The following is a 26,943-nucleotide window of genomic DNA, read 5'->3' on the forward strand; positions in this document are numbered from 1 at the left end:
GCAGAGGGAGCCGGGAAGGCGGAGATCCCCGAGGGGCAAATGGGGGCATGTGGGTGTGTTTCCAGGTTAGTTCTCTTTGTTTGGCATCACCTGAGAGCCCTCCTGCTGTGCAACCAGCTAATGGCGATCTTGCTGGGCCGAGCACAGGGCCTCGCATACGGTAGGAGCTTCATACTTAATGAACAGGTAAACATCGTCAACCAGGATCATTTTCTGAGAGCTGTAAGTTCAGGTGGGCCCCAGCAGGGTCCCTCGCCCCTCTCTCTCTCGACCGGGAGGAGCCACGAGAGGCCCGGGGTCTTGGGCAGCGTGAGCCACAGCCTGTGAGGCTTCCTTGTGGGAGCGAAGGAGAAGTTTCCAGAGGCAGCAGAAGCAGCGGAGGACATAATGGGGCCCGAGCAGAGACTGAGCCCCACCACGTCAGCCACGGCCCAGCCGACCCGCTTCGCGCCCTTAACCTTCAGCCGTGGGCGTGGCGGCACCCCGCCCACCCTGGGAAGAAGTTCACGAAGCGGCCATGGCTGATGTGCCCTGATGAAACATACCTGCCAAACTGACTGGTCATAGGTCACAGGCAGTGTCACAGGCCCCGGGGGCAGCCCCGGAGCCTGCTGCTGTGGGGACGGCTCACAGGCGTCGCTCGGGGATTTTAAACAAGTCCTGCGACACGTAGCTCAGGCGCCGTCCCTCCTCTGCACCTGAACGGTGGGTCTAGGGAGCCAAAGGAGCCTCGTGACGACTACCATCAGGGGTCTAACTTTGCGAGGGTCGGCTTCATTCTTTAGAAACGATCTTGTGTCTTGGGGCAAATGCTTTCCCATAAAAACTCCCCCCAGTTCTCTAAGTTTCGATTTGATTCTTTCTTTTGTCTTTCAATTACACTTGACTTTCAATATTATTTTAGATTAGTTTCAGGAGCACAGCACAGCGGTTAGATATCTGCATAGTTTATGAGGTGGCTCCCCCGTCGGCCGGGTGCCCGCCTGGCACCCCGGGCGGCTCTCGCCCCGACGGGCGACGTTCCCTGTGCTGCCCTTCACGCCCCCCGACGATGCAGTAACTGCCACGCTCCCTCCCCTCGGGCAGCCATTAGTCCGTCCTCTCTATCTGTGAGTCTGTGTCAGCTTTGTTTAATAAACTATTAAAAATTAAACACAATTTTCAAAGTGATGTTAGAAGTTATTGCTAGGACAGTTGGAACTTTCTCTGGGAATGTTGGGAGGACTGGGATTTCTGACTGACACACGAGTCCTGGGACACGATTCCGCTCCCACTCCCTTTGTCCAGGCATGGCCGCCCTTCGCCCTGCCCTTAAACTGACCCCTCTTATCCTGAAATTAAATAGGAAGCAGGACCCCTCGCCACTCGCCAACTCGCCAGTCTGCCGGTGCCGGGGCCTCCGCCCGCCCCCACCGCCCCGGGACCCGTGGGCTGCGGCCGTGATGGCGTGTTTTCTTTTTTAAAATTAAAGGTAAGCACTTGAAAGAAGAGAAATAAGCATAACTCTCAGGCCCCTTATTTAGGACTTTTTAAGGAATCGGCAGTTTCAGACTCACTCTCTAATCTGGTGTCAAAATATCTTGGCTCTTTTATTCCTGGGATGGTCCCAATGAAGGGCCACACTGTGACCTTTATTTAAAAAATAAAATCCAAGTGTCTCGCTTTATTTTGGCGGCCAGGCACTTCATGCCGTCTCCAAGGCGACGGTCTGCGGGCTCGCCGCGCACGGAGGGGCCTCGGCAGGGGCTCGGACCGCCTGCGGCAGAGCGGCCCGGGAGCCAGTCCCAGTGCCGCGCCGGCCATTCCAGTTGGATGGGTCTGCGCTGGCCCGGGAATCGCCACGTCGAACAGCTCAGCCGCTGCCTTCCAACGAACCCCAACATGAGGGAAACTGCTGGGCCAACGGTTTTCTCAGTCACATCTCTTCACCTTAGCAGAATTAGTATTTAATCCTTTATTTTTTTTACTTTTTAATATGTTTATTGATTTCAGAGAAAGAAGAAGGGAGAGAGAGAAACATCAACGTGAGGGAGAAACATCAATTGGTTACCTCCCACACTTGCCCCCATCGGGGATAAAACCTACAACCTAGGCATGTGCCCTGACCAGGAATCGAACTCCCAACCTTTCGGTGGCTGGGGTGACGCTCCAACCCACTGGGACACCCGGCCAGGACAGCACTGAACGTTCACTCTGGAGATTTCAGACAGGAAAAGCCTGTCTTTGAGGGCCTGTTAACTGTATTAGACGCGCCCCGTTTTTGGCAGCCTCCACCCCTGACTCTAACACCCACGCCCTCACACGTTCGCACCACTGACGTCTGGGAGGGACCGCTGCGGTGCAATTGTCACTGTCTCATCCAAATGTGCAGGGGGAGTGCCTGCCGGTCCCTGGGTGAGACTCTCAAAGGCACAAGCAGAGCGAGGTTTTTAGAAATTTGTGCTACTCATGACCTTGAGGGCCCAGGGGCCTCTGCTCTGTGAGAGAGACACGGCGTGGCCACGGCACCCAGCAAGGTCAGACCCGAATGTGAAGCCGTTCAGGGACATTTCCTCTAGTTTATTGAATTTCTGGTCTCCTTCCCATGAATGTCCCAAGTTCTGAATCAGAGAAATCTATACCCTAAAAGAGCGCTTTTGATAAGTGTAAGTAAAAATTCTAGTGATGTAAAAGTATTATGTCAGAGCTTAATTGAAAGAATTCTTTTTCTTCCTTAGTGATACATAAAATAATGGCACACATCACAGTGACAACGTCGTAGAGTCGATGAAATACCGGAGTCGTCTGAATAAATAGACCTGCTTTTAATTCTGTTGACCCACCGTCAACAGTCTGCTTGGATGTAGCATGGAGTATTTTACCAACCCTTGATTTTCTGCAGAACGTTACATGATGAAATCAAAGACTTTACTCGTGCCAGCTGCCTGATGATCTCCTAGCCTGATCTGACAGGAGGGATTTTAGGGTGAGATACGTGTGCGCTGTAGAGCCCGGGCTCGGTATCTGCAGCCACGACACACACGCACACACACGCGCACACACACACACACACCCCAGCTTACAGTTCTAACACCGGATCCGGAGCTGTGTGCACGCCACGCTTCCAGGCCACATGCTGTGCCTGTCTCCTTTGTAAGTATATTTAGGAAGTACTCACTGAATAAAACACCAAACAATATCTCCACGAATGAAAGCAAGCCAGCATCCTTCGGCTCTCTGTATGCAAAGTGTTCTCAAAAGGGCAAATCAGAATATCAACCTTCGCGTGGTCCAGCCTGGATGAGACCCACAGTTCCTACCGTGGATCCGCTGGTGCACGGGGGCCCAGGTCGTCCTAGAAGTGTGAGTGCCTTCACCTCACTAACTTCACGTAACGGACTCAAATACGGCCACGAATGACACCCGCACCCTGAGTACCCGCATCCAGCCGGGACCCTGCACCGAGCACAAGAGGATGTAGGGTACCTGGTCCTGCAGGGGACCCCGGGGCGCCCTGTGGAAGGGACCTGAGAGGAAAGCACTGAACTGTCTGGAGAACACATGTGGCATGTTTGCCGCGATCGCATCTTCCAAAGCTGAGAGGCCTCCCGGGGCACACAGTCCCGCCCGGTGAGCTTTCCAAACCCTTCCCCGCCGGCTGGAAAGCCACACACCTGTGGCCAGAAGACGCGCCTCTCCTTACAGGTAGGATACAGGGCCCAAGCCCCTCCCATTTATTCAAGAGAGTCCAGGACTTCACAGCCAAAGAGGTGCCTTCCGCCACAGGCAGCGCCCTCGCTGGGGCAGTTGGAACCAATAGGCCATCAAAAGCCTTTAGTCCCTGAAGAGAGGACACCTGGGCTGGAGCGATATGCGCGGCCCCTTCCAAGGCGGAAATGCACCAGGGCTCGGGGTTCAGAGCCAGAAAAAGTCCATTTAAAGAATGGTTCAGGGACAGTCGTTTATTCAATGGCCAAAGAATCCAGGATTAGGAAATGTTGGAGAGGCTGAAATTTTACAATTTCGTTAATTTTTTAAAAAAGATTTTATCTATTTACTTTTAGAGAGAGGGGAAAGGACGGAGAGAAACATCAATGTGTGAGACATACATCAATCTGTTGCCTCTTGCGCCCCCTACTGGGGACCTGGCCCCCAACCCAGGCACGTGTCCTGCCTGGGAATCGAACCAGGTCCTTTTAGGTTCGCTGGCCGGTGCTCAGCCCAATGAGCCACACCAGCCAGGGCATGTAATTTATTTTAACTAATTATGTTTGATTTTTGTTTTCTTTAATCTTGTCTTTTAGTCATTATACAACATTGGTACTGACAGTTGAGTAAGTTACTAAATATGTTTCTTCTTAAAAAACAAACACAGCCGGGCTTCAGGCAACCCCGTCTGCGCCGCATGCCCGCCCGGCCTGCTCCCGTGAGCACCGCCCGAGCCCTCCTCCCCGCCTGTCGGCGCGCCTGCCGGGAGGCTGGAACGCCAGGGGCCTCGCAATGCCTGCCTGACCCCCAGGCCAGGGTTAACCCCGCCCCCACCACCACCAACTGCATCTCTGGGCCCCCCCCCCGGCACCCCTCCCCCACGCCGCTTTCCTCCCGGGCCGGGGGTGCCTCTGACTCCCGCAGCAGGAGCCAGTTCCCCGCTGCTGGCAAGGTGCTCACAGCACACCTCTCAGGCCTCCAGAAATGGCCTCGCCTCTAAGTTGAAGAAAATAGCAACTTCCCAGGCAGCCCCCAACCCCAGGCCTCTGGGCGAGGCGAAGGGAGCCATCCCAGCGCCCCCCTTCCCGCTCCCCCGCCCGCCCACCTGCGGTGCCAGGTCTCAGGTTGCATCCGGAGCCCCTTGGTGGGAAAGCCGATGGGATCCCTCCCCTTCCCCCAACCCCGTGCCTGGGCCCCCTGACCGTCCGCCAGGCCCGCCAGGCCCGCCAGGCCCGCGGACCCCAGCCCCGCGGTCGGGAAGGGACAGGAGGTGGAGGCCGCGGAGGGGCCGCTGTCTAGAGCGCGCCCCGCCCCCCCACGCCCGGAAGTGCAATTTGTTAACAGAGGCAGCTGGACACCACATTTACATCTGTGAGCTTTGATGTCCCCCTTGGGGGGACTCGAAGCCAGCGCACTGCAGGAAGGGAGCGCTCCGAGGGGCGGGGCGGATCAGCCTGGGCCCTCGCTGGGCGCCCCTATGCCCCGGCCACCCCTCCCCGAAGACTCCCCGCTCGCCTGGTTCTACGTGCGCCCGACCCTGGCCTCCACACCGCGCCCGAATTCCTGACCACAACGAGAAAAGGGAGACAGAAGGTCCCCGTGAAGCGAGGGAAGCTCAGGCTGTATCTCCACCCACAAAAGCCTTTGATCCCATTTACGAATGGGGGCGGGGCGGGGGGGCAGGTGTGGATCAAGCTCAATTCCTGCAGTAGAAAGCCCATTGAACCCCAGACTGTCGAGCGGCTCTGTCTTCATTGACTGGCCATGCGCAGGCAAAAAGCGCACTGGGGCCTGGCCCAGGGTGCAGGGGGTTCTGGGGGCCCCGGGACTGCGGAATCCAGACACAGCCTGAAGTTCAGGGCGCCAGGGCCTGGCCGTTCCGGAGGCCGTGGAACAGCAAGACCTCGCTCGGGAGAGTCACCACGACCAGGAGACCGGAGAAGAGATGGTGGGCCCAGGAGCCACGAGCCTCGGGCGACCGGCTCCCGGCACTGTGGCGCGCTCACGGGCGCGCTGGCGCCTGCCGCCTGGTTTTGCGCGGCTGAGGCCAGAGCAGGGGGCAACCTCTGATGAAATAGGGCGTCTGTGGGCGATAAAAAGCCTCATGCCCCGCGATCCTCTTCCCAGTAGAATGAATGGGAGTCCAAGCGCTTCCTCACGATAAAGCTATTAAAGACGTCACCGAGCGACTTCGAAGTCAAAAATAAATATGGGCACAATGGAGCAACTCAGAGTGGGCCACAAATAACCGTTGCTAATGTATTCAAGAACACGCGCGTCGCTGTTCCGTTGCTGCTGTTCGTTTGGCGAACAGATCTGTTTTGCTCTCCCTGTGGAATTCTTCGTCCTGTTGTGACGTCTGCCTACCAGCTCCAGGGGAGCGGTCCCACCATGTCACACGTGCTGGGTCCCGACCCCCAGCACTCAGCCTGGGGACATCTCACTGGAGAGCCCCGCGGGTGAGCACTGCACCGTGTCCAGGCTGAGGAGGCGGCTCGCAGTTGGTTGAAGGACACGCTGGCTGGAGGCTGGGGACCGGGGGCTCCCGATGTCTGCCGCAGCCTGTCGGTTCCTGCCTGGGTCTCTTGTACAAGGGCAACCAGCAAAGTGGCCGATGCACGGGATCCAACAGGGCAGGGCGGGGCAGGAGGAGCGGCGTGGGGCGGTCTCCTCTTGGCCCATCCCAGGGCAGCGCACCGGGGGTCAAAGGGAGCAGACCTGGGCTGGCTGCTTAGGAAGCACTGGCTCCCTACCTGGAGCTCCCAGAGGCAGGACAGGGGACAGTCAGAGCCCCATCTCAGCCCCACCCACCAGTTCAGCCTTCAGTGCGGGGACAGGCCGTCCTCTCCCTGCAGGACAGGGGCTGAGGCCTGAGTCAGATGCCATGCGCTCACTGCAGCCGCTGAACGAGCACACGTGGTCGGCGAGGCCACCAGTGCCTCTGCCAGCCAGACCCTGGGCTGACCGGGACTCTGCTGTTCCACGGTGGCATCAGTGATGCAGAGAGATCTGATCGGATCCCTGGGGAGGGGCCGTGGGAGGAGGCTGCCCTGCGACGTTAGATATGCAGGATCAGCCATGGGGAAGGTGAACGCCGCCTCCAGGGTGCATGGAATTATGGGCCACAAGATTTAAAATTAAAGGAGGGCAGAGAATGGCTCTCCAGCCCTCTTCCTGGGGGCGCTGGATGGTCTTGCTGCAGCTGCCCACGTTCCCCAAAGGACGGTGTTTTGGATGGGAAGGACCTCTGGGTGCAGCCTAGGGTCGGCTGGCCTGGCAGAGGGGGCGGGGTTGTTCTTCGCGGTTCTAGAGGGGACAGGACGGGCTCTGAGGCAGAAGCCTGCCATTCTGCCAGAACTGTGTAGCTTTTGTATCTTTAGTCTGTAAACTAACGCTACAGAAATAAGATAATTAAAAACTAACGGGAATGATTGGGGAACTCAGGAGTTAAAGAGCTTAGCCTTAACGGATAGGCCTAAGTGATTAAAGCTGTAAGAAAGAGTTAAAGAGCTTAGCCTTAACAGAACGGCTTCAGGACTAATGCCTGTAGAAAGCTGTCATTCCAAAATTGCGTAGCCTTTGAATAAGGACTCCCTTTATCACCACACCTTTGCCGCAGAATTTTGCCCAGAGGGTGGCGGCAGGCAGCGGGACCTAGCCTGCAGGTCTCTATGGAGAGGCCACTTCTTCTCAGGTGGGGGGACAGCCTGCTCCCATTTAATAAACACTTAACTCTGCCAGCTGTAAGCTGCTTCAGACAGTCACACACCTGACACCCACCCGGCCCCCTCCCCCCCGCCCCCCGGGCCCTGCCTGCGACCAACGAAAGGACGTGGAGCATCCCATCTGAGCACCGAGCACCTGTTCCTAGGTGCTGCGCGTTCGCGCCGTTTGCCCCGCCCACCCCTCCTCCGCCCTTCCGCGCCCTCTGCGTACCGCCCCGCCCAGGCTCCCCGGCCTTCCGGCTTCGCGTCTCGGAGCCCGGGTGCCTCCTACCGGAATCAGAGGAGGGGAGAAGGGCCGCGGCGTGTCTGCCCCGCTCTCCTGCTTTGCCTGCGCTGAGGGCAGGGCGCTGATGGCAGAGGGGGGCATCCCTCCGCGCTGAGGGTCCCCTGGCGCCCTCCTAACCACCCGAGTCAGGTCCTATGCCCTGACGAGGGCTGACCGAAGCAGGCATCCTTCCGCAGCAGCATCGTGTGATTTCAAAACCTCTGGTCCGAGCCGCTGTGCATACGCTTTGCTGAAACGACGTCCTGAAAGACACTCGTGTGGGTGCCGGGGCGGCCGCCCCGGTGCCGGCGGCTGCTGCTGTTCCGCGTCAGCCAGCAGCCCCGCCCGGGCTCTGCTCCGGCCCAGGACCTGGGGCGGGAAAAGGGGGTGTCGATAATGATTGAGCCCAGCCATAGCAGGTTTGCTCCGCGGTCACCACGCAGAACACGCATACACACACACAGACACGGGCTGTGGCCGAGAGCCCGGGGAGGGCTCCGGGACGTGCGGGCGAGGCGGAGGGTCCTTGGATCGGCAGGCGCGCGGCGCTGCCTCGTGGCTCCGCCGCGCGCCGGCCACGCCCCGGCGGCCCTTCTCTGTGGGTTTCGTGTGGATCTTGTTCCGTGTCCAGGACTGGATGCGCCGTCTGAGCGACGCGTTCAGCAGGGACCGAGCCCTCTCCGCTGCCCTGCCGGGGAGCCGTGGCTGCGCTCTGCTGCGCTTGGCGGGACGCCCTCTGCCGGCCCCTTCCCGTCCGTGCTTTCCCACAGGAAGAGGCATCTTTGTTTAATAACTTGAAAATACAGCTGGAAATGCCAATGGTTGTTATTACTACGTCCCAACTTGAGAATGAAGAGATTTCCTCCAGAAAATGATCTTTGACATAAAATACGGGGTTACCATGTGTTGGTTTTGAGTCACAGGTTTTACACCGATTTTCCGGACCCTTGTCTCCAGGAGGACCGGTCATGGGTGCACATAGCGCTCTCATCACGGGCTCCGGTCCCTCTGGGTCTCTTCTGACACTTTCACAGAACATTCTGGGCTCGAAAGCCTGAAGAGCGAGCAGCGGGGCTGGGCTGGGCTGGGCGTCTGGGTGGGGGCGGGCTGGGCGGAGGGGTGCCCCTCCCTCCCTGCAGGAGGAGCTATTCAAAGCCCCCCCTCTCGGAGACCGCCCTGAGCGCTCTGACTTGGATCCCGCAGCGCGTCCTTGGCGTTGCGTGGGCTGGGTGGCCCCTGCATAGTGTCACCCGGAACTGCCACGTGCCAGCTTGGGTCCTGTCACGAGGACACTTTCCTCAGACTTCTGACCACAGGGACTCTGTTCCTACCGCAGAGACTCTGTAGTTCCTAGCGAAGGGAGAGTCACCCAGAGAAGACTCTTATTCCCGAACGTCACACTACCCACTGCCTGGCTTCCCAGGGTCTCGCTATGTGTCGCCTGGGCGTGGCCTCTGTGAGCACGCGCATGTGTGCATACGTGCGTGTGTGCACGTACTGTGACCGGGAGCACGTGTGCTTTGGGGCCCTCGCCCTGTGTGTTCTTTGTTTCCTCCGGGAAATGTTTAAAGCTCATTCTACCAAGAAGAGACTTCTCTGCTTGAAATCCAAACTTTAAAATCTCTCTGGCCACCGCTCCACACACATTAGGCAGAAATGCCTGTGCCTCAACGCGTCCAGCGTTTGACCGCCCCCGCCCCGCCCACAGCAGCAGGTGAGGGACTCCTGGCTTGTCGATTACCCAACCACAGCAAAAACGAAACGTCAGTCCCCGAGGCAGCCTGTCTGTACTCAGAGTGGGGGCCGGCCATAGGGAGTGGCCGATCGGAAGGAGAACAGCCTCCGCCCGCGCCCTCTCCCCGCCTGCTCCAGACCTGAGAGCTCGTCATGAGACTCTCCCTCGGAATCTTTAGGTTTTTATTATTTAATTTTCATTTAAAAACATACAAATGAGAATACACAGTGAAGTGGCCCCACTTTCATACGTTCTCGAGCTCTGAGACATTGGCGGGTATTTGCTGACCATCAGGCCTTGCAGATGAGGGCCCTCGAGAGGAACCGGAACGGCGAGAGCAGGGACGCCAGGGCCCACGGTGCGCTTGACCTGCTTCAGGATTCGGCCTCGAGCAACTCTGACTGTTGGGGGGGGGGGGTGGCTTTGTTTTTTATTTTGTTTTGTTTTGTTTTTGTTTTTGCAAATCACAGAAAGCATCGGGAGATCTAAAAGACATGTCGACTTCATTTTATCTGTTAAGAGAGAAATGGGCAGAAGTGGAGTTCGAAATATGTCCTTTCCTGTTGACACATGTTTAAAGAATGTCTGCAGGAAATACTGAAATAAAGTACAGACTGATTCAACTATTGGCATCAAATCACTTCCAATGAAATATGGTCACTCTCTTGAATACAAGGGAAAAGAAAAAGAAGCTTCCCCACATTCAAATTCTGGTGATGAAAACAATAAAAACCTTAATTTAGACTCTACTTAATGTTATTTTGACTTTATCATGGCGAATTCCCCTGACATCTACTGAAAACGGCGCCATATCCCCCAGCTCCTGATATTTATTACTGGTGGAAGGAGCGGATGGTGGAGCGGGGGGAGCCTTGATATTCCAAATATAGAATTAGCAAGTCTGAGTGTTCCCCTATGAATATTCTTTTTCATAAAGTGAATTTTGAATCGCCTTCCTGGACCGTCAGGAAAGGCAGTGAATGGGTCACAAGTTATGGAATGTTGACCCGACACACTATCTGGCGCAGGCCCTCTCCACCCTTTCCCTCCCTTAGCCAAGCCGTGGACCGGGGCGCAGCGCGCTCCGTGGGGGGCTGAGTGGGACGGCGACATACGAAGCCACGTCTGCCCGTTCCCACCTGGCTAACGGAGGCCCTACTCTGTTCAGGTGTCTGTGTCTCATCAAAAGGGATCAAACCCCAGCTCCGCAGAGGCGGCCGAGCCAGTCCAATGCCAGTGACTGGCGGCAGGAAGTCACGTGATCTCGTTCCGTCCAATGAGATGTGGGAGGGCGGAGGGTCGGCACGTTTCTGGAGAAGGGGTTGGAGCCTGAAACGCACCTGCAGGAAGCGCGCGCGCCTTACCCTCCCCTTTAATCTTGTAAGCAGGCGTGACACCGGGGGCCCAGCCGTCGGGGCGTAGGGCCGTGGTGCGCGCCCCACAGCGGCGGTGGCCCCTCGGTGAATCGCCCCGGTGCCGCCGCGCCCGCGCGCCTTGTCCGATGAGGCAGAGAACCTCCCTGTGTCCGGGTCCTTTGGGCTGGGTTTTCCGTTGCAGCGCTTCCAGTTCAAAGGGCTCAGACAGGGTCCTCAAGCCGCTGAGGGTCTCAGAGCATAATAGGCTAAAGACGGAAAACAGCGCCATAACATCGAGCAAGACGTTCACTGTTACTTCTGAAGGTTGCTTTTGCTCTGGGGAGGGAGGAAAAAGTGCATCCCCCTGGAACGAGGAGGGAACGATTCTTGGAGAAGGTGGCATCTCCGACAGGACGTGAATAACAGGGCGAGTGCTTGAAAGGCAGAGAGGCAGGAGGTAGAAAAGAAGCTACTTCCTCTCTCTCGATAGGGGCCAGAGGAGGGGAGTGGGCCAAAAAGTTGCTGGAGCAACGTTCCGGAGAGAGGTCAGGGTGGCAAACTGGAAAATGTACAGTCTTCCCACCGTGGGGTCCGGGGATCCAGGTCCCTGGACGTGCCCTATGGAGAGGAAGGCGTTGCGGCCCCACACGGCTGAGCACAGAGCGCCCTATGACCCCTCACGTCCCCTTCGGGGTTAGCCGTGCACATGAGCATTTAAAGGCTCGGAGAGGCCCTGGAGGCGAGAACTGCACTTAACACCTCGTCTGATGGCCTACATGTTCCTGAACTTCTTGAAAAACGCAAGTCTTTTCCCCCGCTCAGGACAACTGTGACATCACTCCTGTGGCTGGTGCTGGGTGGTACCCACTTCGGAAAAGGCTGGGCTAAAGCGAGCAGAAGAGACCGACAGCACGTGGAGAAAGGACGGGGAGGCGGCCGTAGCAACAACCCAGGGGCTGCTGAAGGGGTGAAGGCTGCCAGGCCGGGGGGCGACCGGCATCGGGGCAGAGGGCGCTTTCCGAAGAGCAGGCCCGCGGAGCGAAGGGACGCAACGCTACCAAAGACGAGGAGGTCTGAGAAAAGCCCCACGTGTCGCCGCTGTGTCTTGTCAATTCGGTAAAAAATGCAAACGCTTGGTCAGGATGACGAGAGAGAGCAAGAAACAGGTTACAAAAGAAAAACACTGATTGTGGAAGAAACCAAAGGAACGGTAATGTGAGAGACATCCCCGGTCATGGAAGCACCTGCCAGGACGAGACAGTCTGCCCCGCTCGCTCACACAGCGGGGGCGGGGGCGGGGGGGGGGGCGCGGAGGGGCGGGCAACGCTGCGGGGGTGGGCTAGTGAGCGTGGAGAAATTCAGGCGGCTATACAAAAGAGTATTAAAAGATCAGGTCTCCTGCAGACGAGGAAGAAGCAGAGGTCACCCTCTCTGAAGGGGTTTCCGCTTGCCCAGGAAGAGAAGACGGGCAGCTAGATAAACAGACGGCGTTCGCCTTCAGCCTCGGGCGTAGAAGGTGAGGTGGTGCCGCCGGGTACGGCGGGCAGCCAGGGCCTGGGAAAGACGGAGAGAGTCTGGAAAGGCCACTGTGGTCCGGAGAATGACCAGGAGGTGAGAGGGCGCATTTCTAGGGTTCAGGGGACACCCTCCCCTTGAGCCGCAGGGCGGGCCCCTGGGTTCTGTCCAGCAGGACCCTTTAAGCTGGAACCTGAGAAGGCAGTTGATGAGGGCCCGGCAGGGCTGGGCAGCCCCGCAGCAGCAGGTAGGGGAGCGGGGGGTCCCGGCGGGCGCGTGGGGGCCTCGTTCCCACGACTGGCTCGTCGAGGCCGAGGAGCGGTCAGGCGTGGCCAGAAGAGAGCGAGCGCATGTGGCCTAGCGGCCGGAAAGCCGGCGACTGGAAATTCCATGTGAACACAGAAAGTGTGCGTTTCAGATTTGGGAAAGAGAGAGAGGTGGATTGAGTTGTAGAAGGAAAGAGGAATTGCAAAATTCACATCTGACAGAAAGCACAGTAACTCCATTGCTGCCAAAGCCCAACAGCGGAGTCCCTGACTGATAGTAAGAATTGGGGCGTGCGGGGCGGGCGCTGGCTGGGGGGCAAAGGAGGGAACACGGGGGCGCCTGCCACAGCGGCGACGATAAGCAAAAGAATTCAGATTACGCTTTGGTTGATTTATCTCGTCTCGACGTGGTGGTCTTTTTATCAGTACTTCCTATGCTCGTGCTATTAGTGTATCAAACTTACTAAGACTTACAAAAATGTGCAGTGTGCTTTATGTTTAGGCTATCATCACCAAGACTTTTTATTTCTATGCTAGGTTCCTAATCAGAAATTTAACTACAGTATTATTTTTCTTGTATTTATGTTGATTTGTTGACTATCAAGCCCATTTATTATTCTTAACTTATTGATTGATCTGCAAGAGCCCTTCATATGTTAAAGATACTGCCTTTTGGGGAAAACGTTCTTCAATACAAATGACAAACATTTCCTCACACGTCTGGCTATTGCCCATGGCCCTTTTGCCTTACAAAAGTCAAAGTTTTACACACTCTCACCGGTGGGCGGTTTTCCTTCTGCTTCTCTCTCAAACATTTTTAATTTCCCATTTCATTTAGTGTTTCTACTGATTTTATTTTTTCGTAGAGAATCTCTGATCCACCTGGAAGTTGTTTCTGATAAATTGTAGGATAGGCTTCCAGGAATCAGTGGATTTGGGGCGGGGGGATATGCAAGTATGTGTGTGCGTGATATGTTTGATCAGCCATTGGCCTTTGCACAAAGTATTGCTATCATACTTAGAAGTGTGTGACAATTTCAGCTTGAATCTGTTGTAAGGGAAAAATTAAGGAATACTGAATCAGCCAACGTACTGAGCTCCAGCTTGGCCATAGCATTTCCTGCGTTTCCCTCAGTAAAGAATCTGCCCCCCTGACTTTGTTATGTGAAGCCGTTCTGACTAGTTTGCACAACTGAATTGCTTTCAATATGACCAGATTATTCCGTTTAACAGATCTGTTTCTATTTAAGAAGATGATGTCTTTGGCTCGGGACATGTGGTATCAGAGATGTTCAAGTATAAATGGCAACGTTCCATTAGAGGGCCTCCCATCCGCGATTGATTGCTTCCTTTTCTCCTCTGCAATATTTCACTCCTTCCTCCCCTTCCTACTTCACCTTTCTTCTGGCCTTGACCACCGGGTTCTTTCCCGGGCATCTTCCCCTTAACGTGACCCCCTGACATTGACCGCGGTTTTCTCCCTAAAACCGCACGAAGTCCGCCCAAGTCCTCCATTCCTCAGAGCAAGGCCAGGGTCCCGCAAGCTGCTGCCTGGGAGGGAGATCGGGGCTCAAACCTTCCTTTGGCGGCCATCCCTGGTGGGAAGGGTTCTCACATGTGTAAATCTTCTAGGACAAACATTGCAGACAGGGCGAGTGACCTGCCTTGGGCCCCGCGACACCACGGGGACCACCCCGTAGAACTTTCCCATCCCTCCCATACCATTTCAGCTCGGTGAGAGGGAACAGCGAGAGCCACCCGGAAGAAGCAGACAGAAAGAGGGCATGTCACAGGGAGCAGGGCGTCTGAGCCGGCAGCTGGCGCCGGCAGCCCCGGGGCACCCCCTTGGCCGGCGTCTCGCGCTGCCTCCCCGTGGTTAGTCCTCCGCCAGCACCTGGGCTCGGCCCCCCCTTCCCGCCCGCCGGCTGCCGCCGCTGGGCTGGCTCCCTTGGACAGGACCCGGGGCTGCTGTGTTCTTTACCGCACAACGTGGGCAGGCAACACACCCATATCTAACCAAGGAGGAGAATTCATACGGAAAATATGTCCTGGTCAAAAGTTACGGTGGAAGCAGATAAAACAAATTTCCCTCCATCCCGTTGTCGCCACCATCTCCCCTCCGAAGGTCATGGGGTGGCTCCCTGAAGTGCTTAAACTTGAGCAGGTAAAGCAAAGCCCCAGCCCAGCCTCCCGCGTCGAGGTGAAGGCCACAGCCCCCGGTCCAAGCCCGGGGGCACTTAGCTTTCCTCTGCAATGCGCTCTCCGGCTCATCCGTCTTCAGGCGTCTCCTGGGAGGGACGGCTGCCACCCGAGGTAAGATTTCTATGTTCTCGGTACCGTCGGACATAATGCCGCCACCGAGCACCCAGTACAACAGCCCTCCTCACTCCAATTTTCAAAGCTGCCATAGTTTCGCCATAACTGTTAGCAGATTCATCTATCAAGTCGGCTGCATCATCGCTGGACAGAAACCAAGGCTCAGAAGTGGCCGGCCGCAAAGGAGGGACCCGGGGGGATTCTGCCAAACCCTGATCTCAGGTGTCTGGGGCTGGCGCGGCTGGGACGCTGTCAAGGTCTCGGAGACGCTGACAGTGGGAAGCGCTGTCCAAGGAGCCGACGGGGAGAGAGGCGAGGGCCCGAGAGAGGCGCGCTCCGCTGTGGGGCCCACAGGCCCCCGCCGGCTCCCTGTGGGGACGCGGTGTGCTCGGGGATTTTGTTAATTTAGTTGATACTTTCATACACTGCAACACAAGTGAAGGGAAAAGTTAGATTAAAAACAGAGGCCTATGAAATACATACCCCATTTTATGATTAGCTCGAATAGACATGACCTTTCCCTGAGGAAAATACACGCGCATAGAGCTGCGCCGGCTCCCACAGCGCGACTGCCACCCTCAGCCCTCGCCTCGCCCCAGACGGGCGGGGAGCAGGTCACAGACGGGCACAGGGCTGGCGCCGCGCTCTGAGTGACAGGGCTCTGGAGGGCGTAGCGGCCCCCCACGGGGAAGCGGGCGTCAGGCTGGGAAAGAAAGGCCGCCCCCGGGACAGACTGCGCGTGGCCTTCGGAGGCTCCGAACGTCTCCTCTCTCCGGGGCTCCTGTAACACAGCAGGGTCAAGAGAGGCGGGGACGGAGGGAAACGAAGCGCCAAAGCAGCCTCGCCAAGAGCAGCGGAAAGGGACGGCGGAACGCAGCGCGGCAAAGGCCGCGGCGGAACGCGGGGGCCAGTCCCGCCCGACGCGGGCGGCCGCGCTCGCTCCGCCTGGCCGCTGCTGCCCCGCCCGCCCGGGCAAACACGGCCCCCCCGCAGCAGACTCGACAGGGACCGGGGAGGCCCTCCCGCTCATCGGGTCACACGGCCCCGTTCTCCGTCCGGGGTCCTCAGCAGAATAACAGAGGAGGGTACGTGTCCGTCTACAGCAAAACCAAAGAGCTTGGACCCAGAAACCAATGCGGTTCTCAGCATTTTTCCAGGTCAGGTGCGAGGAAGAGCGGCGAGGCTGCCCGCCCCAGCGAACTAAGCCTCACCCGCGTGTGACTGCAGGGTGGACGGCTCTGTCCTTGCCCCTGGCCCGGCCGGCAGCCTCTGTCTGAGCCCAGGGACGGCTCTGGGCAAGGCAGTCTAGGCGCGGCTCCGGGAGCCCGGAGCCGGCGCACAGCGCGACCGCCACCTGCATGGCCGGCCGGCCCCAGGAGCCTGCCCCACGCAGCGAGACTCATGACGGCCACCTCCCCGAGAACATGGTGAAGATGCTGCGCAATGCGTACAAAGCCATGTGATGTCGGTCCTTACTACTCAGAAGTAACGCACTGAAAAGCACTTTAAACCGCTTCCCCCCCAACCCCCGCCAGAAAGGCAGCTTTGTCTTGCACAGCTGTCTCCCCCCCTTGGTTCAGATCACCTCCCTCTTTATCTCCCTCATCATCCTGACTGGGTCACGGCAAGGAGCTGGCCTCTTCCTGCCCCTTTGCAGCACGGAGAAGTGGCACATCAACTGTGACCAAGATGACTCGAAAATTCACAGGGATGTTTGGCTGCAACTAGCACATTGGGTTAAGTTTGTGGCTTTTCTTAATCGAGACCCTCCTCGTCCCAGCTGCAGGCCTCTGTGGCAGGAAGTCCTGCTAGTTCTGCTGACTTACTGTGCAGGGAGGCGTTGCTCTTGCCACATCCCTGCAAAGTGACAACAGGATGTTTTCTCCGATTCTGTGCCCTGGCCATGGATTTATTAGCGGGCAAGGCGTCGGGCCCAGGGTGTGTGCTGCGTGGCGCTGCGTGCGTTGCTGGCCTTCTCTGAGCCTTTTCTCATTTGTAACGCGGACGTGATAGCTGTTTCTCCTTCCTCACAGATGTCAGATGTGAAAACACAGGCGCGATTCTGTAAAAAAGAATGTTGGAAGTAACTTAAGGCACTTATTAAATCGTAGTGTATAAAATATAATACTAGCCAGCAACGATTTGGTAGGCGTCTCTTGCAATCTGGCAAACATAATAGCCCTGGATTTTGATTCTCCTTTACAAAAAGAAAGCAGAAGATAGGACGCATGTGTCTTAGAAAAAAGAAAGGAAGGTTGTTCATTGAAGGTGATTTGGTCAGTGTTTCTGGACAGCAGTTAACCCTAACTGGTGCTTGGTGCGTGGGTTGTCTGTCTGCACTCATCTTACGGCGCTCGTGACAGGAGCCTGCACCCAGGGGAAATCGAGTCTCGCGGAGCCTCAAGTGCGGTGCCTTGTGCAGTGAAGGAGCAAGGCTGGAGCCGCCCGGCAAGGCATGGCTTTCTGCTCCTGCGGAGAATGTGGGCACCGAACTGAGCCCCTGATTTTTAAAATATAGTATTATTAAAGCCCTAGATAAACACATGATCATTTTCAATTAAAAATGAGTAAAAGAGAGATTTAGAGTTAAAAAATAATGTTGCCAATGTTCTCCTTTAATAACATTATGAAATCTTCCAAAAATGTAACTGAAATTTAACCACATTTGGTCAAACACGGAGAAAATGGCAAGAGTAGGAATAAGTTTGCTACGAAGCCACGGGTCTCCCTGGAAGAGGCTCAGGCTGCAGTGAAGGCTTAGTGTGACACAGCGGTGACTCGCACGAGGTTCCGTGTGTCTCCAGGCCATAAATCGGTGTCCACGTGAGAAAGAGAGAGAAACCAAATACGGCAGGCACCCTTTCCTGCCAGGAGAAATAGTAAGCATTGCTTGCGAGCAGCGAACAGCTCTGAACTCTCTCTGCAGCGTCATTAAGTTCCTATGGCTCGGCTCTTTCTCCTTTCACCCTTTAGGACACGAGGACTCACAGAGACGTTGAACGTGGCTGAGGCCAGGGACAAACTCGTTATTGCAGACAGGACTCCCCCCCAGGAGTGCCAAAAGCACAGGTCTGAAACAGCCCATGCTGACACACCCCTCCCGAGTCAGGTGTGAAACTGTCGCTCCAGCGCGCTCGCTGCAAGCAAGCCAAAGCTTGCCAGACCCAGACTTAGCCTCAGACTCTTCCTCCTTCACCGATTTGGTCAGACTATTGCGTCTGGGCTTCTTAAATCAAAGCCATTAGAATGACTAAGTTTTCATCCTTGTCTCTCTTTTTCCTGGTAGCTGGAGCGCATATGACTCTGAAGTGTAAGTATCTCCTGTACCTCCCACCTGGGAGTGTTAAATGAATTTCTAGTGACTGTATTGTCACATTGGGAACAGTAATTATTTTTCACAACCATGTCTATGGCTCTGAACTGTAATATGTTATGCAATTGTTTGTATACAATTACATACTATTGTTTATAAGGACGATTATGCATCTTAGGCGACTGTAGGGTTTTTTTAAATCTTTGAAAAAGAGTGCCTGTCAAAAGAAGTACATGAACTCTCCTGCTTAGGCCTTTCGCATTCAACCTGTCGGTCTTCCTCGCAGGCTTCGGCGTGGAGGGCTTCGGCGTGGAGGGCTTCGGCGTGGAGGTCATCGGCGGGGAGGAAGTGCCACCGCACTCCCGGCCGTTCATGGCCTCCCTGCAGTACAAGGGCACCCACATCTGCGGAGGGGTCCTGATCCACCCGCAGTGGGTGCTGACTGCAGCCCACTGCCACCGCCGGTGAGTCCCCACGCTGCCTCCCCCGTGGGCGAGGGCGGCAGCGGGCCCCTCCCAGGAGGGTGTCTGTCCCCGCTTCGCTCCCTTGGCCGCAGGCCAGCTGGGGATGGTCACTCGCCCTCACACGCACCCACGCTTCCTGCCCTGCGGGTCCATTTTCAAGCCAGGCTGGCCCACCTTTCCCACCAAGCCCTCAGACACGGTCAAGGCCTCAGGGAAGGCGGCCGCTGCCGAAGGGACCCGGAGGCCCGAGCTTGTGCCTCCCGTCCCCCTGACAGAAGGACCTGCTTCGTGGGATTTTGAGGGTTAAATAATATGTGTGTAAATATTTGAGTATGCTGAGCACGTAGTAAGCGCAGACAAAGAGCAGGCAGGAGCAGTAGGCGCAGCAGGCGCAGCAGTACGAGGAGCCCGCCTTGCTCTTGGACTTCAGACCCAACATCAACGCCCAGACCCCGCCCTGGGGGGGCCGCAGCTTGGGAATTACAGCTGCAGGGCAAACGTCTTCCCGGGTGGGAAAAAGGCCGTAGATGGTTTATGTAGATGGTTTATTGAGAGAGGGGGAGAGAGAGGGAGGGGGAGAGAGCGAGCAAGAGAGGGTTCTCTCTCTGGGACCCTCGGAATGAAAGCTTCCCTGCAGACAGACCACAACCCTCAAAGCCCGTTTCAGCCTGAGCCCCTCTGCCTCCAGCTGAAACCGTCCAGACCCTTCCTGGGGTTCCCACCACCAAAGGGGAGCAACAGAAAGCAGAGCCGGTGTTGTCTGGCTTGTTTGCAGGGGTGGGTTTCTTCTTCGCCGAGTGGTTTTGTTTGTACGCTTTCTCCCTCACGCTCCTGACCTGAGCGCGCGGAGACGGGGCCTTCGTTCCGTACTCGACAGCCAGGGTTTCCCTCAGGGACCCCAGCCCCTGACGCTTTGCTCTCCAGGCACCCGCTGTATCCACACGAGCAACTGAACGGACTGTTCCGTGTTCTGGGGGTTTGGTGCGATTGTTCCATTGATGAGACTGTGTGACCACAAAGTAGAAACTTTGAAGCCCAGAAACAGGGCGCACTTCTGTTTGATTCCTGCCCAGCCAGCCCCTCATTTCCCACTGGATACGGCTACTCCACTCCAACGAGCTGCTCGCCGTCATGGACACCGCCCTGCGCCCGCCCTTCCGCCCTTTCGGGGGACCGGGCCCCGGGGGCCGGCTAGGCCGAGGGCGGCTGTCAACCAATGCTCATTCCGTTCAAAACATGCACCTCCTCAAAGAGGCTTTGGGGCATGTAAACGGACTCAAATCTTCCCAGACTCAGAGCTTGACGTCTTATAAATGTTCAGGAACTGCTGAGTAGAAAAAAAGAAAAGAAATTGGAGGACTTTTATTTATTTTTATTTATTTATTTATTTATTTATTTTTGCTGAGCTGTAAACACAGGGTGTAACGTCCTTCACAAGCCACAAAGCGCAATCAACAGTAAACAGTATTATTAAGTTGAATTTTAAATTTTGTCCAGTGACCTTGACTCAGTAGGGGTGGATTGCCAAATTGCCAAATTAGGGAAAAGAAGTCTTGGCTTTTTTTAGAAAAAATAGCTAAATATCCTTTTAAATGGCTGGAGTTTAGAGAACTGCAGAATATGTGGATCGAATTTCGTCTATGGGACACTGGGGTGTAAAACTGTAGGTGGATTGGTGCTTGGAAAAATATCAAGCTTTATGAAATCTCAAGTATTTATGAAATAGCTCAGTGGTGGCTTCCCACAAACGCATTCCCGCGCACCCTGCGGGGTCGGCTCGCTGCCGAACGGCGGCCCCTCTCGGCCAGCGCTGGGGGCAGCCAGACCTGGGCGCCCCTGCCCGCCACCCGTCCCCGTGGCTCCTCACAGAGTCTCCTCGCTTCTTTCTTAGTCACCATAGCAGTTACAAAAGGAAACTGGTAAAAAGAAAAAAGAAAAGGCTTTCTGTATAATCTTATGTCCAGCCTTTTAACTTCTCAGAAGCACAACCCTTACCAAGCCTTGCCCACGCCTTCCCGAGCCTCCTCCAACACCGTTCTTCGTGGGCACGCTCCCTCCTCGCCTCAGCCGAAGCCCCCGCCACCCTTCCACGTGGCCTCACGCCGTCCTGAGTCCCCCGGGCTCCCTGGGAGGGAACTTCAGGCCCAGATCCAAACCCACGGAGCTTTCGTGCCTCCGCAGCCGCATCCTTACGCTCCGTGGGACAGTCTCAAGTCTGTCCCTTCACCTGAGCCTCAGCGTCCTCATCCGCAGAATGGGAATGATCATAACACCGCCCTCACAGGGCTGCTGTGAGGTTTAAATGAGAGAGAGTGTGTCAAAGGCCCAGCACAAGCCCCGGCCTACCCAGGGATTTAGTAACAGCGACCTGGTGTTATGTCGCTCTCTGCACCTGCCATGGCAGTCGCTGAGGAGCAAAGCCAACGGCCTCACCACGCTGATAGGACGCAGCTGTGCCAGCCCCCCTCTGGCAGGCAAGTCACTTCCTCCGCTCATATGCGGAAGAGACCACCAAGAAACAGGGACGCTGCCTCCCCAGTCGGAGCTGGGGGCATAGGTCCCAGTGGAACCCTGCTCGGTGCCCAGGCAGACGGCAGACGGACAGAGGACACGGGAGGCCTGAGAGGGCTGGGCTCAGGGCTCCCGGACCTGCGGTGGACAAAGCACTGGACAGAGCCACAGAAGCTGCGTTTGGGTCCTGATTCGCCAATGCAGACAGGGACTTGGGCCAAAGAACCGTTTCGTGGGTAAGGCACACACCGCCCGCTGGCGTTAGCAACACCGAGGGGGGCCACCGGGAGGCTCAGGGGCCGCCGTGTCTGTGGGCACCTTCGCCGGGGGCAGGGGGCCGGGAAGCCACACACCAGCACCGCTCTGCAGGCGGTTCTGTCCCGGGCGTGTCCAGGGGGCGGCGGCGACACAGAAAGCTGAGCTCCAAAGGAACATCTCCAGAAGATTCCCGAGCAGGCAGTCCAGAGACCAGGCTGGAGAAACCCGAGGCTGTACAGCTGTACAGATGGGTGTCATCGCTCCTCCTCTGTGCGAGCTCAGGCCCAGCTTTAGCGAAGGAGCGGGGATCCTGGAGCTCAGGTCATTGCAGGTGGCCCGTGAGCAGAGAAACTGACGTTTGTGCACAGATTACAGCTGCAGTGTGTCCAGAAATGGGCAGTTCAGAGAGCATTCACAGTCTGCTTGCCTTGTTTTTCATTTTTTTTTTTAAAGATTGTATTTATTTAAAAGAGAGGGAAACGTGGGGAGAGAGGGAGAGAAGCGCCAATCAGTTGCCCGTTGTGCGCTCCCAGCCGGGGACCAGGCCTGCGGCCCAGCCACAGGCTCTGACCTTTGGCTTTGCAGGACCACGCCCAACTCACTGAGCCACGGCAGTCAGGGGCTGTTCGCATCGTTTTCAGTATTAACATGTCCCAATGGAGATGAAAATAATCAAAACACTTCAAAGGCATTAACTGACCAAGGAAATTGGTAAAAATGAAGGCAACCCAGAAATCTCTGCAGCGCCGTTCCCCTCGTTAGAAATCATCGTCCGCAGCCTCACCGCCTTCCTCTGGCCGGTCATTCGCGCGCGCGCGTCTCGTCCGTCAGAACGAGGCCCCGGGGGTTCCAATGGCCCCCCAGCGTTGGGTGCAGGGGCCAGGCTGAATTTGAGTTCGAGGCAATCCTAGGAAGCCCAACCCACGTCGTTTGAGAAATTTCACCCTAAGCCTTATTGTGCAATAGACAGACTTTTCGACAAATAGAGCTGGAATCCCAAAAATAAACTCTTTTGGTAGAAATCTAAAAGGGGTGATTCCTGGCAGTCCCAGCCTCCTGTCAGGCACTCGGCCCCCGGACCTGAGGCCGCCCCCGCGCCTTCTCTGCGTTCCTGTGCTCTTCGGAATTTGTATTCATCTTTATTGATCTGTACGTAGGGGCCTGGGGGGCTTCGTAATCTGCCTTGATCCCTTTTCGAGGGCCAATGACCTATTTCTATGTAAACAAACAAATATAATTCTTTGCGTCCAATTTTTTGTTCCAAAAAAGGATGTGAAGAGTCGCACATTAAAATGGAGTGTTTTGCAGCGCGCGCCTGGCTCTGGGGCATGGGCGGGGCCCCCAAAGTATCCTTTCTATTTTCATGGCTGGATGTGAGTGAAATGTTGTTCAACACACAGTAAATCAAACCAGTGTGGTGCTAGAACTCTCTATGGCAAGGGATACAGAAACAACAACAACAACAACAAACCACCTGGTGCCTCTTCCAAGGGCTCCCCGTGGATACCCTCTGAGGGTCCACAGTGGAGCTTCCAGTGGCACCAGCCCCACGCAGCCTTGCCCCAAATCAGCAGCAGTTTTTCGCCTGGGGGACAGCTTGCCTTTGCCGTCCAAACCCGCTTCCTGATGGGGGGACAGAGCGCAGGAGCCCGTGCGGCAGCCCCGTGACAGGCCTCGCTTCCGCGCACGGCCTGAGAGCGCGTCTCGGCGCACCCGATGGGCAAGGGTTAGCGGTACTGCCCTGAGCCCTGGGGAGCTGAGGAACTCGAGCGACAGATGGTAGCGAGGGGTGAACAACGTAAGTGAGTGACTGCCACAGGCTGTACATTTGCAATGGTTAAAAAGGTGAAGTTTGTGTCATGTATATTTTACCTCAATTAATAAAAAAACTTAACCATGGTGGCTATCGATTTCAACCCACAGCCTCAAGAAACATCATTTCTTCTGTTTTGACCTGAATTAACAGTTTTGTTATAAACTTGAGGTCGCTGGATTAGGCTGTCACGCCTCACCCGCAGCAGGGCACAAGCTCGGACAGGCCGTTGCAGTGAGGGGAGCGGAAGGGGGTGGGCCGGAGGCGGGCCAACGGGCCCTTGGTGGCCCCCATCCCTGCTTGCGTCCACGGAGACCCCCATCACACCACCTCATCCCAGACCGGTGGCCTGGGAGACGGTCCTTGTCCCTGTGTGTGTCTGACCTTCGCCATTTCATCTCTCCACTGGGGGAGCTGGGAATCAGCTTGTTGATTCTATATGCTTTGCTTTTTTTTAGGTTTACCAGATGCCAGTCTTTCAAAGTAGTTTTAGGAGCGCACTCTCTCTCTAAGCACGAGGCCTCCAAACAGACCTTTGAGGTTATAAAGTTCGTCCCACACCCAGGATATGCGTCAGCTCCCGACTCGAAAGATATCATGCTGGTTCAGGTATGCAGCCTTGCCTCCCTTCGGTTTCCCCGACGCTCTTACGTAACACAATTCGGTCGTGAAGTCACCCCTACAAAGGCATTTTGTTGGCACCGCCTTCATGCTGCGGTCACGGGGACCTGCTCTGTAGGAGCCCATTTTACTCCGTTTACCGCCTTGAAGGAAACAAGAATCAGTCACACAACCCATCAGGGCCGCGTTCGCACAAACAGAAGCAACACGGATGCCCACACACGTGGGAGGGGACAACCCAACAGGCCCAGGGGTTTTTCATTAGCAAATGAAAAATCCAAGTCGTTTATCCAACAGAGCCAGCCACGTGACTTCAGGGACACAGAAGTGAGTTGCGACTTGGTCTAGACCCCACTTAGTCTGGTCCAAACGTCCTCAAGGATCCTCTCCAACAGGAAACAGCCCAGCCCTCCAAGCCACGACCCGGGGGCGTTATTCCACAGAAAACCACCGAGTGCAGGCGGAGGCCAGTGCACCGGAGCTGGGGCCACGTTCTTGCTCTGTGTCGGCCCCCACCCCCTCACCCCTGCGCGTGGCTGAGCTCTCTCTGCGGGGCATGCGGAGCAGGCTCCGAAAAGCAGCAGCCACCAACACAGCTGCAGGCTCCCCCCAGAGTAGATTCAAGAAGAGGGCTGCCCCGAGAACGGGGACCACACATAGGCCGCTCAGGCTGATAGCGGAACACGACTGGGGACCAACGGCCCTTTACTCTTTTTTCAATCTGTCAGCTTCACACGGCCGCAAAACTCGACCAGAGTGTCCAGCTGCTCCAACCAAGCACCAAAAATGATATCAGAGCCGGAACAAAATGCCAGGTCACTGGCTGGGGCGCCACCGACCCAGTGCTCCTGAGCCTCTCTGATACCCTGCGAGAAGTCACGGTCACTACCATCAGTCCAAAGCTGTGCAACAGCCCAAGCTATTACAACCACCACCCCGTCATAGTTAAAGGCATGGTGTGCGCAGGCGACGCCAGAGGCCACAAGGACTCCTGCCAGGTAAGTGCCTGGCTCAGCGCGCCGGTCCAGGCCGAGGCTCCGTGTCCTCGCCGGCACGGGGGACGAGAGGCGTGGAGAGCATAGGACCGCAGTCCCCAGGGCTCCTCTCCCCTCCCGCACAGCGTCCTCCGTGTTTCTCACCCCCCTCCCCGCCCCCGTGAGAAGGCAGCTGAAGGACAGCCCAGCACAGGGCACGTGCCCAGTGCCCGCGTGTCCCCCAGATGGCGGACCGCGTCCGACGGTTCCCCCAGGCGTCCTCCTGGGGGTCTTACCATCCTGGGGAAGCCGGCACCGCCGCGCTCACTGCTGGCGGTTAGCAGACAGCTTCTCCCAGAACAGGGCCTCCCCTGAGACTAGTTAACTTGTAGACTTGAGGTCTGACAAGACTCAAATGCAAAAAACTCAAATATATAGTATGTGTTTCTTAACTCATGTAGACTGACTAACGAAAAGGAACAACAGTCGAACTTTTCAAAATCTTGTTTCCTGAGGCACTGGGAAAAAAAATAGGCGGGTGGTTACAGGTGACGCGTGGGCAGCACAGGTGGATTCCCAGCTGTTTTTTACCCTCGCCCGAGGACGTTTTTCATTGCTTCAGGGAAAGAGAAGGAGAAACATTGGCATGAGAAAGAGTGATCGGTTGTCTCCCACACGTGCCCCAGGAATCAAACCAGCACCCTAGGCACGTGCCCTGACTGGGAACCGAACCCTCAGCCCTTCAGTGACAGGACAACACTCCAACCACCGAGCCGCACCAGCCAGGGCACGATACCCGTTTTTAAAAAACTAGGACACAGCCCTGACTAGCGTGGCTCAGTGGGTTGGGAGTCATCCTGCAAAACAAAAGGTGGCCGGTTCGATTCCCAGTCAGGGCACATGCCTGTGTTGCGGGCCAGAGCCCCAGCTGTGGACCTGCAGGAGGCAACTGATGTACGTCTCTCTCTCACATCGATGTTTCTCTCCCTCTTTCTCCCTTCCTTTCCCTCTCTCTAAAAATAAATAAAATCTTTTTAAGAATTAGAATACAATGTTCATATCACAGTGTGTGTGTGCGGTTACGGGGCGGAGGGTACGGTGAGCGCCAGGATCGTGTGCACGCGCAGTGCCCCAACGCGGCCGCTCCCTGACCCCCCGGGTCCGGCGGGGGCGGCCACCCCGTCGCTTTCCGCGGCAGACCTGAGTGACGCGTTCTGTGGTCTCAGGGAGTCCTCAAGAACCGGCTCGCCGAGCAGGATTTGCTGAGTGTGGTGTGTGTGCAGGGCGCTCTTTTCAGCCCCATGAGGGCACCAAGCAGGAAAAAAAATAACCCAGGAGACAGAGGCGCTGCCACGGAGACCTTTACCGCAGCGCTGTCCTCTGCCCCTGGCTTGGACCCCTGACCGCCGAGATGAAATCCACCGCTTAAAATCCTTCCTTTGTTTCAGTGAGTCATTTCAGACTTTGGGTCTACCCATTCCTTGATGAATAGAGTTCAGGGCCACTGACGGCCACAGGATGTGTATAGACGTAGCCCTAGTCCATGACGGGGACATGGGCAGACAGACAGATGGCACTGCGGCCTTGGGCAGACAGAGGCACAGACGCCCTGCACCGAGTAAGGGGCCGAGCCTGCCTGTCTTCAGGACACCAAGGGACCGAGGACCCCGATAATCATTTTTTGAATCACCGGCCGTGGGCGGTAGGAAAAGCTCATGAGCTTCTCACCAAGTCTCTGTCCCTTTCCTTGTTTTCAGGGTGACTCGGGTGGCCCCCTGGTCTGCAGCGGCGCCTTCTATGGCCTGGTATCTGCAGGTCATAAGTGCGGCAAAGCCAGGAAGCCTGGAATCTACATCCTCCTCACCAAAAACTTCCAGGCCTGGATCAAACGCAGGCTGTCCCCGCCTCCCGCGCACTAGCACAGCCGCGAAGGCCTCAGGTCCGCCCAGCGCTTGTCCGTGCGGTTGGTCATCTGCCCACTGTAGTGCTCCAGGCCGCGTCCGGCTGCAGAGGCCGCCGGGTGCAGCTGAGGTGGGGCGCGCCCGGGGCCCCTCCTGCCCCCTTAAGACTGATTTTTTTTGACGGAATCGAGTCCTGTTTCACAAGTCTCACAGATGTGTTTCTG

At 56.5% G+C, this 26,943-nt stretch overlaps 1 protein-coding gene across 1 annotated transcript; it reads left to right on the forward strand.

Annotated features, from left to right (window-relative positions):
- Positions 1–18,110: 18,110 nt before the first annotated feature.
- Positions 18,111–26,737, forward strand: GZMK (granzyme K). Its single transcript, XM_054575293.1, has 5 exons — positions 18,111–18,174; positions 18,494–18,641; positions 23,682–23,832; positions 24,573–24,842; positions 26,576–26,737. Exons 1-5 carry the CDS (start codon positions 18,111–18,113, stop codon positions 26,735–26,737), a joined length of 795 nt encoding a protein of 264 aa, XP_054431268.1.
- Positions 26,738–26,943: the final 206 nt, after the last annotated feature.

This window comes from Pteronotus mesoamericanus, unplaced genomic scaffold (assembly GCF_021234165.1).
Source record: "Pteronotus mesoamericanus isolate MK-2021 breed Mesoamerican mustached bat unplaced genomic scaffold, CSHL_Meso_final contig_29, whole genome shotgun sequence".
NCBI lineage: Eukaryota > Metazoa > Chordata > Mammalia > Chiroptera > Mormoopidae > Pteronotus > Pteronotus mesoamericanus.